The sequence below is a fragment of the Mobula hypostoma genome, chromosome 3 (genome assembly GCF_963921235.1).
Source record: "Mobula hypostoma chromosome 3, sMobHyp1.1, whole genome shotgun sequence".
Classification (NCBI taxonomy): domain Eukaryota; kingdom Metazoa; phylum Chordata; class Chondrichthyes; order Myliobatiformes; family Myliobatidae; genus Mobula; species Mobula hypostoma.
Window position 1 is genome coordinate 194,004,208 of NC_086099.1, and position 13,190 is coordinate 194,017,397.

The following is a 13,190-nucleotide window of genomic DNA, read 5'->3' on the forward strand; positions in this document are numbered from 1 at the left end:
GTAGTAACAAGACACAAGGTGGACATCCTGCATCAGTAAGGTCTCTCTCAGGCAGAAATTGCATGGCAGACAAGAGATTCAAGCTCTTCTAAAAAAGCACAAACAAACAGGCAGGGTTGATTACCAGAAATGCAATGGTCAGCCACTGAAACTGAATGCAGCAGATGACAGATTAAATTTGCTGATACTACTACACTGATTGGCCAGATCTCAAATAATAATGAGGCAGCCTATGGAGAAGTCATCATCAGCTTGACACAGTGGTGTCAAGAAAACAACCTTTCCCTCAATGTCGCCAAAACAAAGCAGTTGGTGTGGACTATAGGAGGAATGGAGACACGCTAGCCCCAAATGACTGGATCTGGGACTGAGAGGGTGAACAACTTTAAATTCCTCGGCATAAGCATTACTGAGGATCTCACATGGTCTGTACGTAACAGCTGTGTGGTAAAAAATAAGGCACAACAGCACCTCTTTCATCTCAGATGGCTAAAGAAGTTTGGTGTGGGCCCCCAAATCCTAAGAACTTTCTACAGGAGCACAATTGAGAACATCCTGACTGGCTGCATCACTGCCTGATATGGGAACTGTACTTCCCTCAATCGCAGGTCGCTGTAGATATGAACTTCCCACTATTCAGGACATTTACAAAGACAGGTGTGTAAAAAGAGCCCAAAGGATCATTGGGTTCCCGGTCACCTCAAACACAAACTGTTGCAGCTGCTACCATCCAATACAGCAGCATAAAAGCCAGGACCAACAGCCTCCGGGACAGCTTCTTCCACCAGGCCATCAGACTAATTAATTCAAGCTAACACGACTGTATTTCTATGTTATATTGACTATCCTGTTGTACATAATATTTATTATAAATTACACATTACACATTTGGACAGAGATGCAATGTAAAGATTTTTACTCATGTATATGAAGGATGCAAGTAATAAATTCAATTCAATTTAATTCATGCTTATGATGAATAAACTCATCTTGGGCTTCAAGCTGGGTACAGGTATCGACTATAACTGACGTTTTTATGATAAACTCTGTCATCTTCTTCAGGGATGAGGCCTGGGCATGTCTAATCCGGTGGTATTTATACTCTCATTGTCCATCCCTTCTGATTGGCTAGTCCTCATCCAAACAGGTTTCCGCTCTCACACCTTATTTACAATTGAATTCCAGTTCTTACTTACAGCAAGACCTATGACTTTTTAAAAATTCTTTTCCTCTAGTTTTATTCCAACGGCTTCCTTTACCAGGCAGTCACAAAAGCATTTGGCATGGCAGAGTAGTTTTGTGCTGAGGTCAATCCTATGGCCATTACAAATGCAATGTTCCACTACCGCCGATTTCTCTGGGTAACCCAAATGGATACATCACGAGTGTCCCTTGATACGAATATCTATCATGTGTCTCGTCTGGCCGATATACATTGCTCTGCATTCACAGGGAAACCTGTGAACACCAGCTGATCTGAGTCCCAGTTCATCTTTGACCCGCATAAGCTGTGACTTGAGGTTCCTTCTGGGTTTGTGGATGATATTAATCCAGTATTTCTTCAGGATCCTGGCGATACATCAAACATATGTTCCTTCTAAGTCAGAAGTCATCCAGCAATGCTATCAGGTCTGAACTCAAAACCACTGGAACCCAAATACATCCCTGTAAAGTCTTGTCAGGGGTGGTCTTCATGGAAGAGTCACTACAAAAAAGCCATTCCTTTGAAGTGGAAACAAAGCCAATAGACCCACCTATACACAAAAACACAAGGACTGAGGTGCTGAAAAGTGACAAGATAGTGCTCTGGGCTGATGAATAAAAATTTGAAATATTTGGCTCAAACAGGAGGCAGTTTGTTTGAGGAAGAGCTGGAGAGAGCCACGTGGGTGACAGTCTACAGTGAAGTGCGGTGGAGGTTCCCTGCAAGTTTGCGGCTGCACTTCTGCAAATTGAGCTGTTGCTCCAGTCAGAATTAATTGAATCATCAATGTTGAGAAGTACAAGCAGTACCATCATGCAGTGCCCCCAGTGGCAGATTTGTGAAATCATAGGCTGGACTGCTGGGAACCATTAATTTGCAGAACTTGGAACTCCGTCTAAAATTTGTTTTCGTACACAACCATATTCTTTTCTTTTCCTTTCTCACTATTTTGAATGCGTGGGTATGTCTTGGGCACCTTGGCGCCCAAGGAGCGCTGTCTCATTCGGCTGTAACCTTGTATGGTTTGAATGACAATTAAACTTGATTTGATTTGATTTTTGATTTGCTTTTGGTTAAAGGAATAAAGGCATAAACTAGCAACACACATCAAAGTTGCTGGTGAACGCAGCAGGCCAAGCAGCATCTCTAGGAAGAAGTACAGTCGACGTTTCGGGCCCAGACCTTTCGTCAGGACTAACTAAAGGAAGAGCTAGTAAGAGATTTGAAAGTGGGAGGGAGAGGGGGCGATCCAAAATGATAGGAGAAGACAGGAGGGGGAGGAATGGAGCCAAGAGCTGGACAGGTGATTGGCAAAAGGGATATGAGAGGATCATGGGACAGGAGGCCCAGGGAGAAGGAAAAGGGGGAGGGGGAAAAAAACCCAGAGGATGGGCAAGAGGTATAGTCAGAGGGGCAGAGGGAGAAAAAGGAGAGAGAGAGAAAGAATGTGTGTATATAAATAAATAACGGATGAGGTACGAGGGGAAGGTGGGGCATTAGCAGAAGTTAGAGAAGTCAATATTCATGCCATCAGGTTGGAGGCTACCCAGACGGAATATAAGGTGTTGTTCCTCCAACCTGAGTGTGGCTTCATCTTTACAGTAGAGGAGGCCATGAATAGACATGTCAGAATGGGAATGGGGTGTGGAATTAAAATGTGTGACCACTGGGAGATCCTGCTTTCTCTGGCAGACAGAGCGTAGGTGTTCAGCAAAACGGTCTCCCAGTCTGCATCGGGTCTCGCCAATATATAGAAGGCCACATCGGGAGCACCAGACGCAGTATATCACCCCAGCCGACTCACAGGTGAAGTGTCGCCTCACCTGGAAGGACTGTCTGGGGCCCTGAAAGGCATAAACCATTTTCTAAACAAGAAAAAAATTCAAAACTCCAGGGTGCAAAGGGACTTAGGTGTTCTCTTACAGGATTCCTTATAGGTTAACTTGCAGGTTGATTTGGTGGTAAGGAAGGCAAATGCAATGTTAGCATTCATTTCGAGAGGACTAGAATACAAGATCAAGGATGAGAAGCTGAGGCTTTATAAAGCATTGGACAGACCACATGGAGTACTGAGAGCATTTTTGGCCCTTTTGTAAGAAAAGATGTGCTGGCATTGAAAACGGTCCAAAGGAGGTTCACAAGAATGATTCCGGGGAAAAAAAGGGCTAACGTATGAGAAACATTTGATGGCTCTGGCCTGTGCTTGGTGGAGTTCAGAAATAAAGAGTGGGGACCTTATTGAAGCCTATTGTACATTGAAAGACTCAGATGGTATGGACATAGAGAGAATGTTTCCTATAGATAAGAAGGAATTTCTTTAGCCAGAAAGTGGTGAATCTGAGGAATTTATTGCCACAGATGGCTGCGGAGGCCAAGTCATTACAGTATATTTAAAGCAGAGGTTGACGGGTCCCTAGTTATTCAAGGTAAACAAAGGTTATGGGGAGAAGGCAGGTGAATGGGATTGAGAGGCATAATAAAATCAGCCATGATGGAATGGTGGAGCAGACTCAATGGGCTAAGTGGCTCAATTCTGCTCCTATGTCTTATGGTCTAAAGATGTGATATCTGTCCTAGGAAGAGAGGTATTTTGCCTCATTGTCTTGACAGAGACTAAAAGCATTGATCTTTTAAAAACAAACAACAGGAATTCTGCAGATGCTGGAAATTCAAGCAACACACACAAAAGTTGCTGGTGAACGCAGCAGGTCAGGCAGCATCTCTAGGAAGAGGTGCAGTCAACGTTTCAGGCCGTGACCCGTCCTGACGAAGGGTCTCGGCCTGAAACGTCGACTGCACCTCTTCCTAGAGATGCTGCATGGCCTGTTGCGTTCACCAGCAACTTTTGTGTGTGTTGCTTGATCTTTTAAAAATATATTTTTCTGTCTATTAATCTTTAAATGATTACTACGTTTGCCATACTACTAAACTGTGTTTAACCTTTTTTCACAACATCCAAAAAGAAGTATAACGACTAGTTCACCTGGACAGTTTTGTTTAAAATATCAAGATATTTTAACAGGTTTGTCAATCAATTTTCCTTTTATAATTCTGTGCTGATCATGCACCATGTTTTTTTATTTTCCAAGGGGGCCAATATGCCTTTCTGCAAAACAGATTCCAACAGTTTCCATACCAGGTAATACACAAGTACCATTCCATCAATAAATGCCTGTTATTTTACTTCCTCATTTTGTACCCTCTAATCTATGAGAACTGCTCTACAAGCAATGGCTTTTGGAAAATGGCCTCCACTTTCACCGTAGTCAATTCCTTCAAAAACCAAAATCTTCAAATTCTGCAATTGATAGCAATGGAAAGCGAATAAAACTGCAGATGCGGCAATCTGAAACATGAACAAAACTGTTGAAATAACTCAGCAAGTCAAGCAACATCTGTGGAAAGACAAACTAGTTTACATTTCATGGCAGAAGAGTGAGGAATAAGACAAAAGATTATACATATTAGCACTACTGCAGTTAGTATCATGACATTCCTTTCAGCTGAAGTCAACTGGTACCAACAGAAATCTCTTCAGTTGTGACAAGGAAGATTTGGTTTCAGTTACAAATATTTAATATCCATCATAATTAATAAACTTTTATGGAATGCCTTCCAGCAAACATCCTAATGATTTGTTAAAAAGGAGGCAATTGCTGAAGAACTTCAGTGTTTTGAAAAGGTTATATGCAGAGATGTTTCCACTCTTGAATTATATACCAATAAAACCAACAATAAAGTTAGAAAAATACCTTAAACTAGCAAAATGATTACAATGTGGAACTTACTCCACATTATATTAAACAGATAGCATAAATGCATTTAACAGTCAGTCAAACGAGAAAAGGGTAGATCAGGGGTTCCCAACCCCTTGCTTATTAGTATTGGTCCACGGCATAATAAAAGTTGGGAACCTCTGGAATAGATGGACAGGGACAGGGAAAAAAAAAGTGGAAGTTGGACCAAATAGTTTGATTCCACACAAAAAAATTTTGTTATTGAATGTTCTCCAACTCTGCTTTAGAAGGAAAAGGAATAAGGATATCAGATCATTGGGTAGTGGAAAACTGGCACATCTGGTTTAAACAAGAAGATGCCAGCTCCACACAAAGCACTGGGGCTCCCCCTATAAACAGCAGTGCTGCTACACCATCCTTAATCTGCTCTCAGACATCACTCACATGGCAATCATTTTATACAAGAATCAACATTTGGAATATTCTCTGACCTGCCTTCAAACAAGTCCATAGCTCCTTACTAATGACCCAGACTGTACTCCAGCTATGTTCATATTGATGCTTTGCACATCTGTAAACTCAATATTTATACTCAATCTCGGTTGCAATAAAGGTCAACATTCCACTTAGTTTTCAAATTATTTGCTAACTTGATCTTTCACATGCAAGGATATTTGGATTCCTCCGTCCTGCAGTATTCCATCGTAATTAATGTTGTATTTTTCTCAAGTACAAATACCAAAATTGCATTTGACTTTTGTGATGGGGTCATCGAACTAGTAATTATTGAAGGAATACTGAGCATAAATAATTATTTCAGCAAATACTGAAACACTTTTGAAAATATAGGTGGTCTACTTATAATAGTTAGGTCTATAAACCTTAAAAAAAAGCACACTAACATTTAGCAACATTTTCATATATACTTGCAATCCTCATTATCAACTTGCACCTCACAAATTAAAACATGGAAGTAAAAACAAGGAACATCAGCACTTGAGTACACTACATATTATCCAACTTAAGCATTTCTGTGATAAAAGAGTAAGTGCAATACATTCAACTATATTATACAACTAAAATCATCACATGATCTGTATAACTCAACTAACATTTACAAAAGAAAAATAAATGCAATGAAGCACTTTTCAGTTACGTAAACAATTCTAGAATCAACTATACATTAAATCTGCAATTCTATTGGTACATTTTTATGTAATTTAAAAATTTACAAATTAAAATTGCAATTGCCTAAACTGTTTACAAAAAATGTTTGCATGAACTATTATGTGGTATATCACTGGCAATTGTTTACACTTTCCATCAAATATTTAAGAAATATACATTTTAAATTGGATAGAGACTTGCATTCAGTTAGTATACTTTCTAATAACCATAGACCTAAAGTGATAGGTGATCTTTTCTGTTTATAATACTGGTCTCGCATTTTAGCATTGCACCTGATTTTAATATTTGAATCGTGTATTAATATTGTACAAAAAATTCTCTCTAATTACTACAGATGCTGTGTTACATATTTTATTATAAAAGCATTACCCATCCAGTTCCACTGCCTTGATTTTTAGCAAATAGCAGAGATGAACCTTGCAAGACTGTCCAAGATGATGTCCAATTCTTCCTACAATATTAAAAAATGAAACATTTCAAACAAAAAAGTGAAATTAAAAACTATTCACTGAATCAAAAACAGTATTATGCACTAGGTTCTCACTAGGCTGTGAGACTAATGAACACTTGCCACCACTGAGGTATTGTCATTAGGACAGTGACCTGTTTACTGTACTGTTTACTATATACCTGTGCTGCGCTCTACATTCACTTTAAATTATATTTTATTAACTTATTTGCGGTAACATTGTTTCATGTGATATATGTTTTGTGAGTACACCATGGTCCGAAGGAGCGTTGTTTTGTTTGATTGTATATCTGCACAGTCAGATGACAATGAACAGGAGCTTAAGAACTGTAGATCAAAATTACTAATTCTAGTAGTCAATATTTACCCCGGCAACAAATGCAAAATTTCAATTTCTGTTATTTTTAGAATTCATTTACAGGTGCTAGAGGTTACTGTCTATATAACAGAATAGTACAGTACTGGAAAGGCCACTTCATTTATGATGTTGTGCCAGTGCCAATGCCAATTTATTTTAAACATCCTCCTGTGTATAATCCATACCCTTCCATTCCCTTCATATCCTCATGTCTATCTAAAGCCTTAGACTCTACAAACTGCCTGCTTCCACTACTACACTTGGTATCCATTTCCAGGCAACTCAAACACAATGCAAAAAAAGCTTGCCTCTCATGTTGCCTTTGAACTTCAAACACCACCCCCACTCTAACCACAAAAGCTCTGGTGCTTGAAATTTCTATGCTGGGAAAAGATTCTGACTGTCTACCCTATCTATTCCCTTTACAATTTTTAGAAACCTCTATCAGGTCTCCCCTCAGCTACTGATACTCTAGGGAGATCCCAAGTTTGTCCTGCCTCTCCTCACAGCTCTATCCTCTCAACCAACCAACATCATTGTAAACCTCTTCTGCACCCTTTCCGTAGTCTCCGTATCCTTCCTATAATGGGGCAATCAGAACTGCACATGATATTCCAAACGCAGTCTCAATAAATTCATAAGACAACGTACCCTGCACAAAACTATGTGGACTATCCCCAAGTAGGCCATACTTTTGCAAATGCACATAAATCCCATCCCTCAGTATCTTCTCCAAAAGCTTCCCTATCACTGACATGTGGTTCACTGGCCTATAATTACCTGGATTGATCGCATCTCCTTTCTTGAACGAAACAAGGCACTTGCTACTCTTCAGTCCTTTGGGACCTCAACGGTTGCTAGAGGAGACTAAAAATCTTTGTCAAAGCCCCAGCAATCTCTTCACTTGCTTTCTTCTATATTCTGGGATATGTACCATCAGGCCCAAGGAACTTGACCATCTTAATATATTTTTTAAGAAGACCCAGCACTACCTCCTCAATCTCAAGATGTACCAGCACATTAGCATTCCCCAGCCTGCCTTCACTATCCTCCAAATCCTCCTCCTTAGTAAATACCAAAACAAAGTACTAAATATCTCAGCCACTTGCTCTGGCTCCAGTCTTTGAGCTTATTTCCAAAACTACGCCCAGTATGTTTTCTCTCGAATCTCCGTATTCTGTTTCAAGAACCCCTCGTAGATGCACTGAAATAATCCCATCAATTTATCAATAGCACAACCCCTCCACTTCTTTTGCACACCCCCATCATAGCTAAAACAATGAAACCTAGGTATACTGAGCTGCCAGTCCTGTCTCTCGTAGAAACAGACTCTGAAATGAAATATTGCAATTCCATGTACTGATCCAGGATCTAAGTACATCCTCATTACCCAAAATTCTCTTACATAAGCATTTGCTCTCCATACCAAATTGCCATGGACTGAATAGCTACTAGACCATTTCAGATATTAGCTAATTCAATCATATTGGAAGGCCTGATGTCACAAAAGGTGGAAAATTTCCTCCTCTCCAGGAAATTAGCCATAAAGGTTTTTTTTCAACCAAAAAACCCGGTTAAGCATGTTACTCTTAATTATATTTTGGAAAAATATTGTCCTTTTGATCAACTAAATTCTAGGTCTAGATACCATTTCTGCTTACTGTACTGAAAGAGATCACACAGTTCTACCAAAAAATATGTATGGCACACAAGTGAATGCATAGTTTAAAAAAATGTATGCATTCCATTTAAATTTCTCTCTTGCCCTATGTGGCATTTTTCAATGATGATTCAAGCTTCAACATCTACAACCACCTAATTCAGCACAGGGTAGACCGAGCCACAGACCTTTACCATCAGTGATAAGACGAGAGAATTACTGGTCTCAGAATAAAGCTGACTTACGGAGAAGGGAAAGCCTCTTTCTATTTGTACTCTTGGTTTAGTTTTATTTCAAATATTACATGCATTTAAAATGGAACCTTCCAGCTTTGTCCTTTTTTGTGACCTCTAATAATTTTTCTTAGAATTATACTTTATTCTTCCTTGTCACAAAGTTATAACATTCCCCGTATTATTATCTATTGTTCTAATCTATTTAACGTTAGCAAAATTTATATTTCCTGTTATTAATTAATGCAATCTTTGGGTCATTGGGATCAGTCACATAGGTTCCAAAGACCAAAGCCAGAGCCTTCACTATCTTCACCTTTATTCCTCTGAGCAATTTTGACTGTATGCTATTGGACAGGCTTTACATTCCTCAGAGCAACTAAACAATATTACTAAAAAGTACAATTTATCATTAAGAATTTGGTCAGCTTTGCCATGCAATGTTGTACTTTTCGCAAGCACCATTCAAAGAAATTGAATACTGAAATTAACAGACTATAATTCAAATACTTACCTGACTTTTTTGCCATTCTCTGTGATTTTTGTCATATAAAGCAATCCATATTTTTCTGAAACCTACAAATTTAATGAAACAATTTTTATCACAATAAGCAATATGATTAGATAATTTCTAATTAGAACTCTTCACAACCATTCTCATTCACAAAAAATATCAATATTGTTTCTTTCAGTTCATATTTAAAACACTTTTAAAAGAAATAATTGCTTTAGAAATAACTTTTTTTTCCACATGAGGCATACTAACAGTTGGTGAAGGCTGTGGACCCTTTGGTGAGGAAGGTGGTTCATTGTTGTTGTCGTGGATTAGCTTCGGACTAGTAGCAAGTTCCTGAGAAGGAAAACAAAAAATTGGAACATTTACTTCAAACCAGAAACAGCATTTAATATTATTTAGTTATTTCAAACAGGAAGATGAAAGAAAATGGAACCTCATAAAGACTCCAAATCCTTCATTGCATATCACAATCTATTAAATAGTAAAAGGCACTAAGTTGCTTGAAGCTTTGCGTAGTTTTAATCCTGTTAAGTCCATGATGATACATGCTGGATAACTAATAAGGCAGAAATACATTAAGAATGGTAGGTACAGGCTTAGAAAGTACCAAGTTGCATGGGGTGTACAAGTCTAACACCCCTGCAGATGGCAGAATAGATAGATAAGTTGGTGAAGGCAACCTGTGGCATACTTGCTTGCCTCTGTTAGAGTATGAATATAAGAGTATGTGTGTTATGTTACAAATGTATAAACATAAGTTAAAGAACAGTTGGGGCATCGCTTAGATTTCTCATCATCACACTGTAAGGTATGAGTACGATGGAGCAGGTACATAAGAAAATCATTGGAATGCTGCCAGGATTATATGGAGAGATTGGGATGTTACTTGTATATTGGCACCAGAAGCATATCGACACTTATGGACTGTCTCCAGCACAATCTTTACACTGTGTTGGCCTTTGACGTATTTCACTGTATATTTCAATGTACATGTGACAAATAAAGCTAACCTATATCTTTATAAAATCCCTTAAGAGTTTTCCTTAATTCTACTTTCCATGGCCTTCTGAAGACCCCTTCTAGTTAGTCCCTTCTTAGATTCCTTCCTGGCTACCTCCTAAGTCTCAAGAGCCCGGCTTGATTTTTGCTTCCTAAACCTTGAGTATGTCTCCTTCTTCCTCTTGACTAAATGTCCCATTTCTCTTGTCAATTTTGGCTCTTTCCCAGATACTATCTTTCCTTTTACCAATGGGACAAGCCTACCCAGAACCACATGGAAATACTCTCTAAAGAGCCTCCACATGTCCAGTGTGCATTTCCCTGAGAACATTTACTCCCAATTTATGATCCCAGGTTTCTGCCTAATACCCTCATGATTAGCCCTCACCAGTTAAATATCTTCCCATATTGACAGTACCTATCCTTGTCCAGGGCTATGTTAAAGGTCAGAGAGTTGTGGTCACTATCTCCAAATTGGTTACCCACCAAGCAATCTGTCACCTAAGCAGGTTCATTACCTAGTATGAGATTGAGTATGGCCTTTCCTCAATTAGGTCCATATACATAGTGCGTCAGGAATCCTTCCTGAACAGACCTAACAAATTCAGCTCCATCTAAACCTTTTTCAAAAAGGAAGTGCCAATCAATATTAGGGAAGTTTAAATAAACCACGACAACAACCCTGTTATTTTTACCTGTCCAAAATTCACCTACTTACCTGCTCTTCAGTGTCCCTTCTGATATTAGAGTCCTATAGAATATCAGCCAATAGGGGGATTTCCTTACTGTTTCTGAGTTCTACCCATACTGACTCAGTAAAAATTCTCTCCATGACATTACACCTTTCTACAACTGTGGTATTTTCCCTGACAAGCAATGCCATTCCATTCCACCCTCTTTTACCTCCCTCCCCATCTCATTTGAAACCTCTAAACCCCAGAACATCAAGCAGCCATCCTGCTCTCGCGACAGCCAAGTTGCAGTAATGGCCATAGCATCATTAATTCCATGTACTGATCCATGCTCTAAGTTCATCATCATTATAGAGTACCTGATAGAGGTATATGAAATTATGAGGGGCACAGATAGCAGGAAACTTTTGTCCAGAGCAGATGCGTCTAAAGCTAGAAGGAATGGTTTAGGTTAAGAGGTATTAAGTTTACAGGGGATCTGTGGTGGAATCATTTCACCCAGAGGATGATTGGAATCTGGAATGTACTGCTTAAGAGGGTGATGAAGACAAAGATTCAACATTCAGAACAAATAAATATTTCGACGAGTACTTGAATCTTCAATTCTAATATAGATGGACACATGATTGTGGGAATAGACACAGTGAGCCAAGAGGTACATTTCTGTGTCAAGAGAAAATCTGCAGATGCTGGATATCCAAGCAACACACACAATGCTGGAGGAACTCAGAAGGCCAGGCAGCATCTATGGAAAAGAGTACAGTCAGCATTTCATGCTGAGACCCTTCATCAGGACACTATCAGGTAGATTTCTGTGCTGTAATAATCAAGCATGACAAGTGAAATAGAGAAAGAAAACAAAGTTTAAATTGTTTTCCAGCCTTCTTGCAACTTAAATAACATGTTGGTCACTTCTGACTAAATTACAGCACGTCTTTAATGTTTGAATAACACCTTAACAATGGTGTAATAGATTCAAAGAGATGGACAAAGGTAACATTAAAGGATTCCTTTAAAGAAAATGAGAATAACAGCAATGCAAAGAACTCCAGATAACAGCATAAACAACAGCCACTTTGCTAGCTATGGACAAGTGCACATAGGTAGCATTTACGAAAGTTATTATGCGGAATTTGAAACTTGCAATCAAGCGGGTGCTCAGTGATAGCAAACATTTAAGAGGAGAAGTTGAATCAGATATAACGGTAAAAAATATTTAGGATCTAAGCAATATTCCTTAAACTTTTCTGGTATGTTTAAGAAAAGCTCCTCTTCGTCAGTTGTAGACAGGCAGTCATTCATGGGTGGTGGCAGAGAGTTAAGAGTTTATAAAGTATTAGCAGAAATAACAAGTTGACGATGTCAATGGATGAAGTGAAGCAAAAGGAAACAGACAAATATAATATATATATAGTTCAAGAAGCCTTCTAAATTTATTTTCTATGGAAATCACATTATTACAATATGGCTACACTAGAAAAGCTAAAATGGAAGTTTTTTTTGTTGGAAAGTTAAGGCTGATTTATACTTCTGTGTAGTAGCCTACGCAGTAGCCTACACAAGTGGCCTACGCCGTTGTGAGCATTTATACTTGTGCACTGGTGTGTCTGCGTCACTCTGCAATTCACCCCCAAAATGCTAGTTGGCGGTGGGGTTACTATGCCACTGTGTTGAGTTTCTTCATGTTGAAACTCAACATGAAGAAACTCAAACTTCAAACAATGGCAACTGAAACTGAAGGAGGGTGAATTTTCTGTTCTTGTCCGGCCACTGAGAGACATGGACGAGGAAATGCATTTCAAATATTTTCAGATGTCGGCAGGTAGATTTGACAATTTGGTTCATCATCTCCGACTGTTTATTTTACATCAGAGTACGCACAGTATACTCAGAGACTAGCAATCACCATTTGAGTTTTAGCTTCAGGTGGAAGTCAACAGGCTGTAGCACCTAGGTACAAACTGGCGTCAAGCACAGGGTCCTCCATAATTTCGGAGGTCTGCAAAGCTCTATGGAAAGCATTGCAGCCAGAGTTCCTTCCCTGCCCTTCAGTCGCCCAATGGGAAGCTATTGCAGTGTAAGAGGAAATGCGATGCTACCAGGCGGACCTATCACAGTTGTTGTGGTCTGCGT

The 13,190-nt window shown here is 39.2% G+C and overlaps 1 protein-coding gene across 3 annotated transcripts in view; it reads right to left on the reverse strand.

Annotated features, from left to right (window-relative positions):
* The window catches only part of LOC134344471 (rho GTPase-activating protein 12-like), a 228,866-nt gene that overhangs the window by 86,822 nt on the left and 128,854 nt on the right, over positions 1-13,190 (reverse strand). For all 3 annotated transcript variants that reach the window (XM_063044341.1, XM_063044339.1, XM_063044338.1), the window contains 3 exons: positions 9,616-9,699; positions 9,364-9,425; positions 6,499-6,580 (listed from right to left, as the gene is read on the reverse strand). In XM_063044341.1, coding sequence (XP_062900411.1) covers positions 6,499-6,580; positions 9,364-9,425; positions 9,616-9,699 — 228 coding nt within the window. The remainder of the gene's footprint in view (positions 1-6,498; positions 6,581-9,363; positions 9,426-9,615; positions 9,700-13,190) is intronic.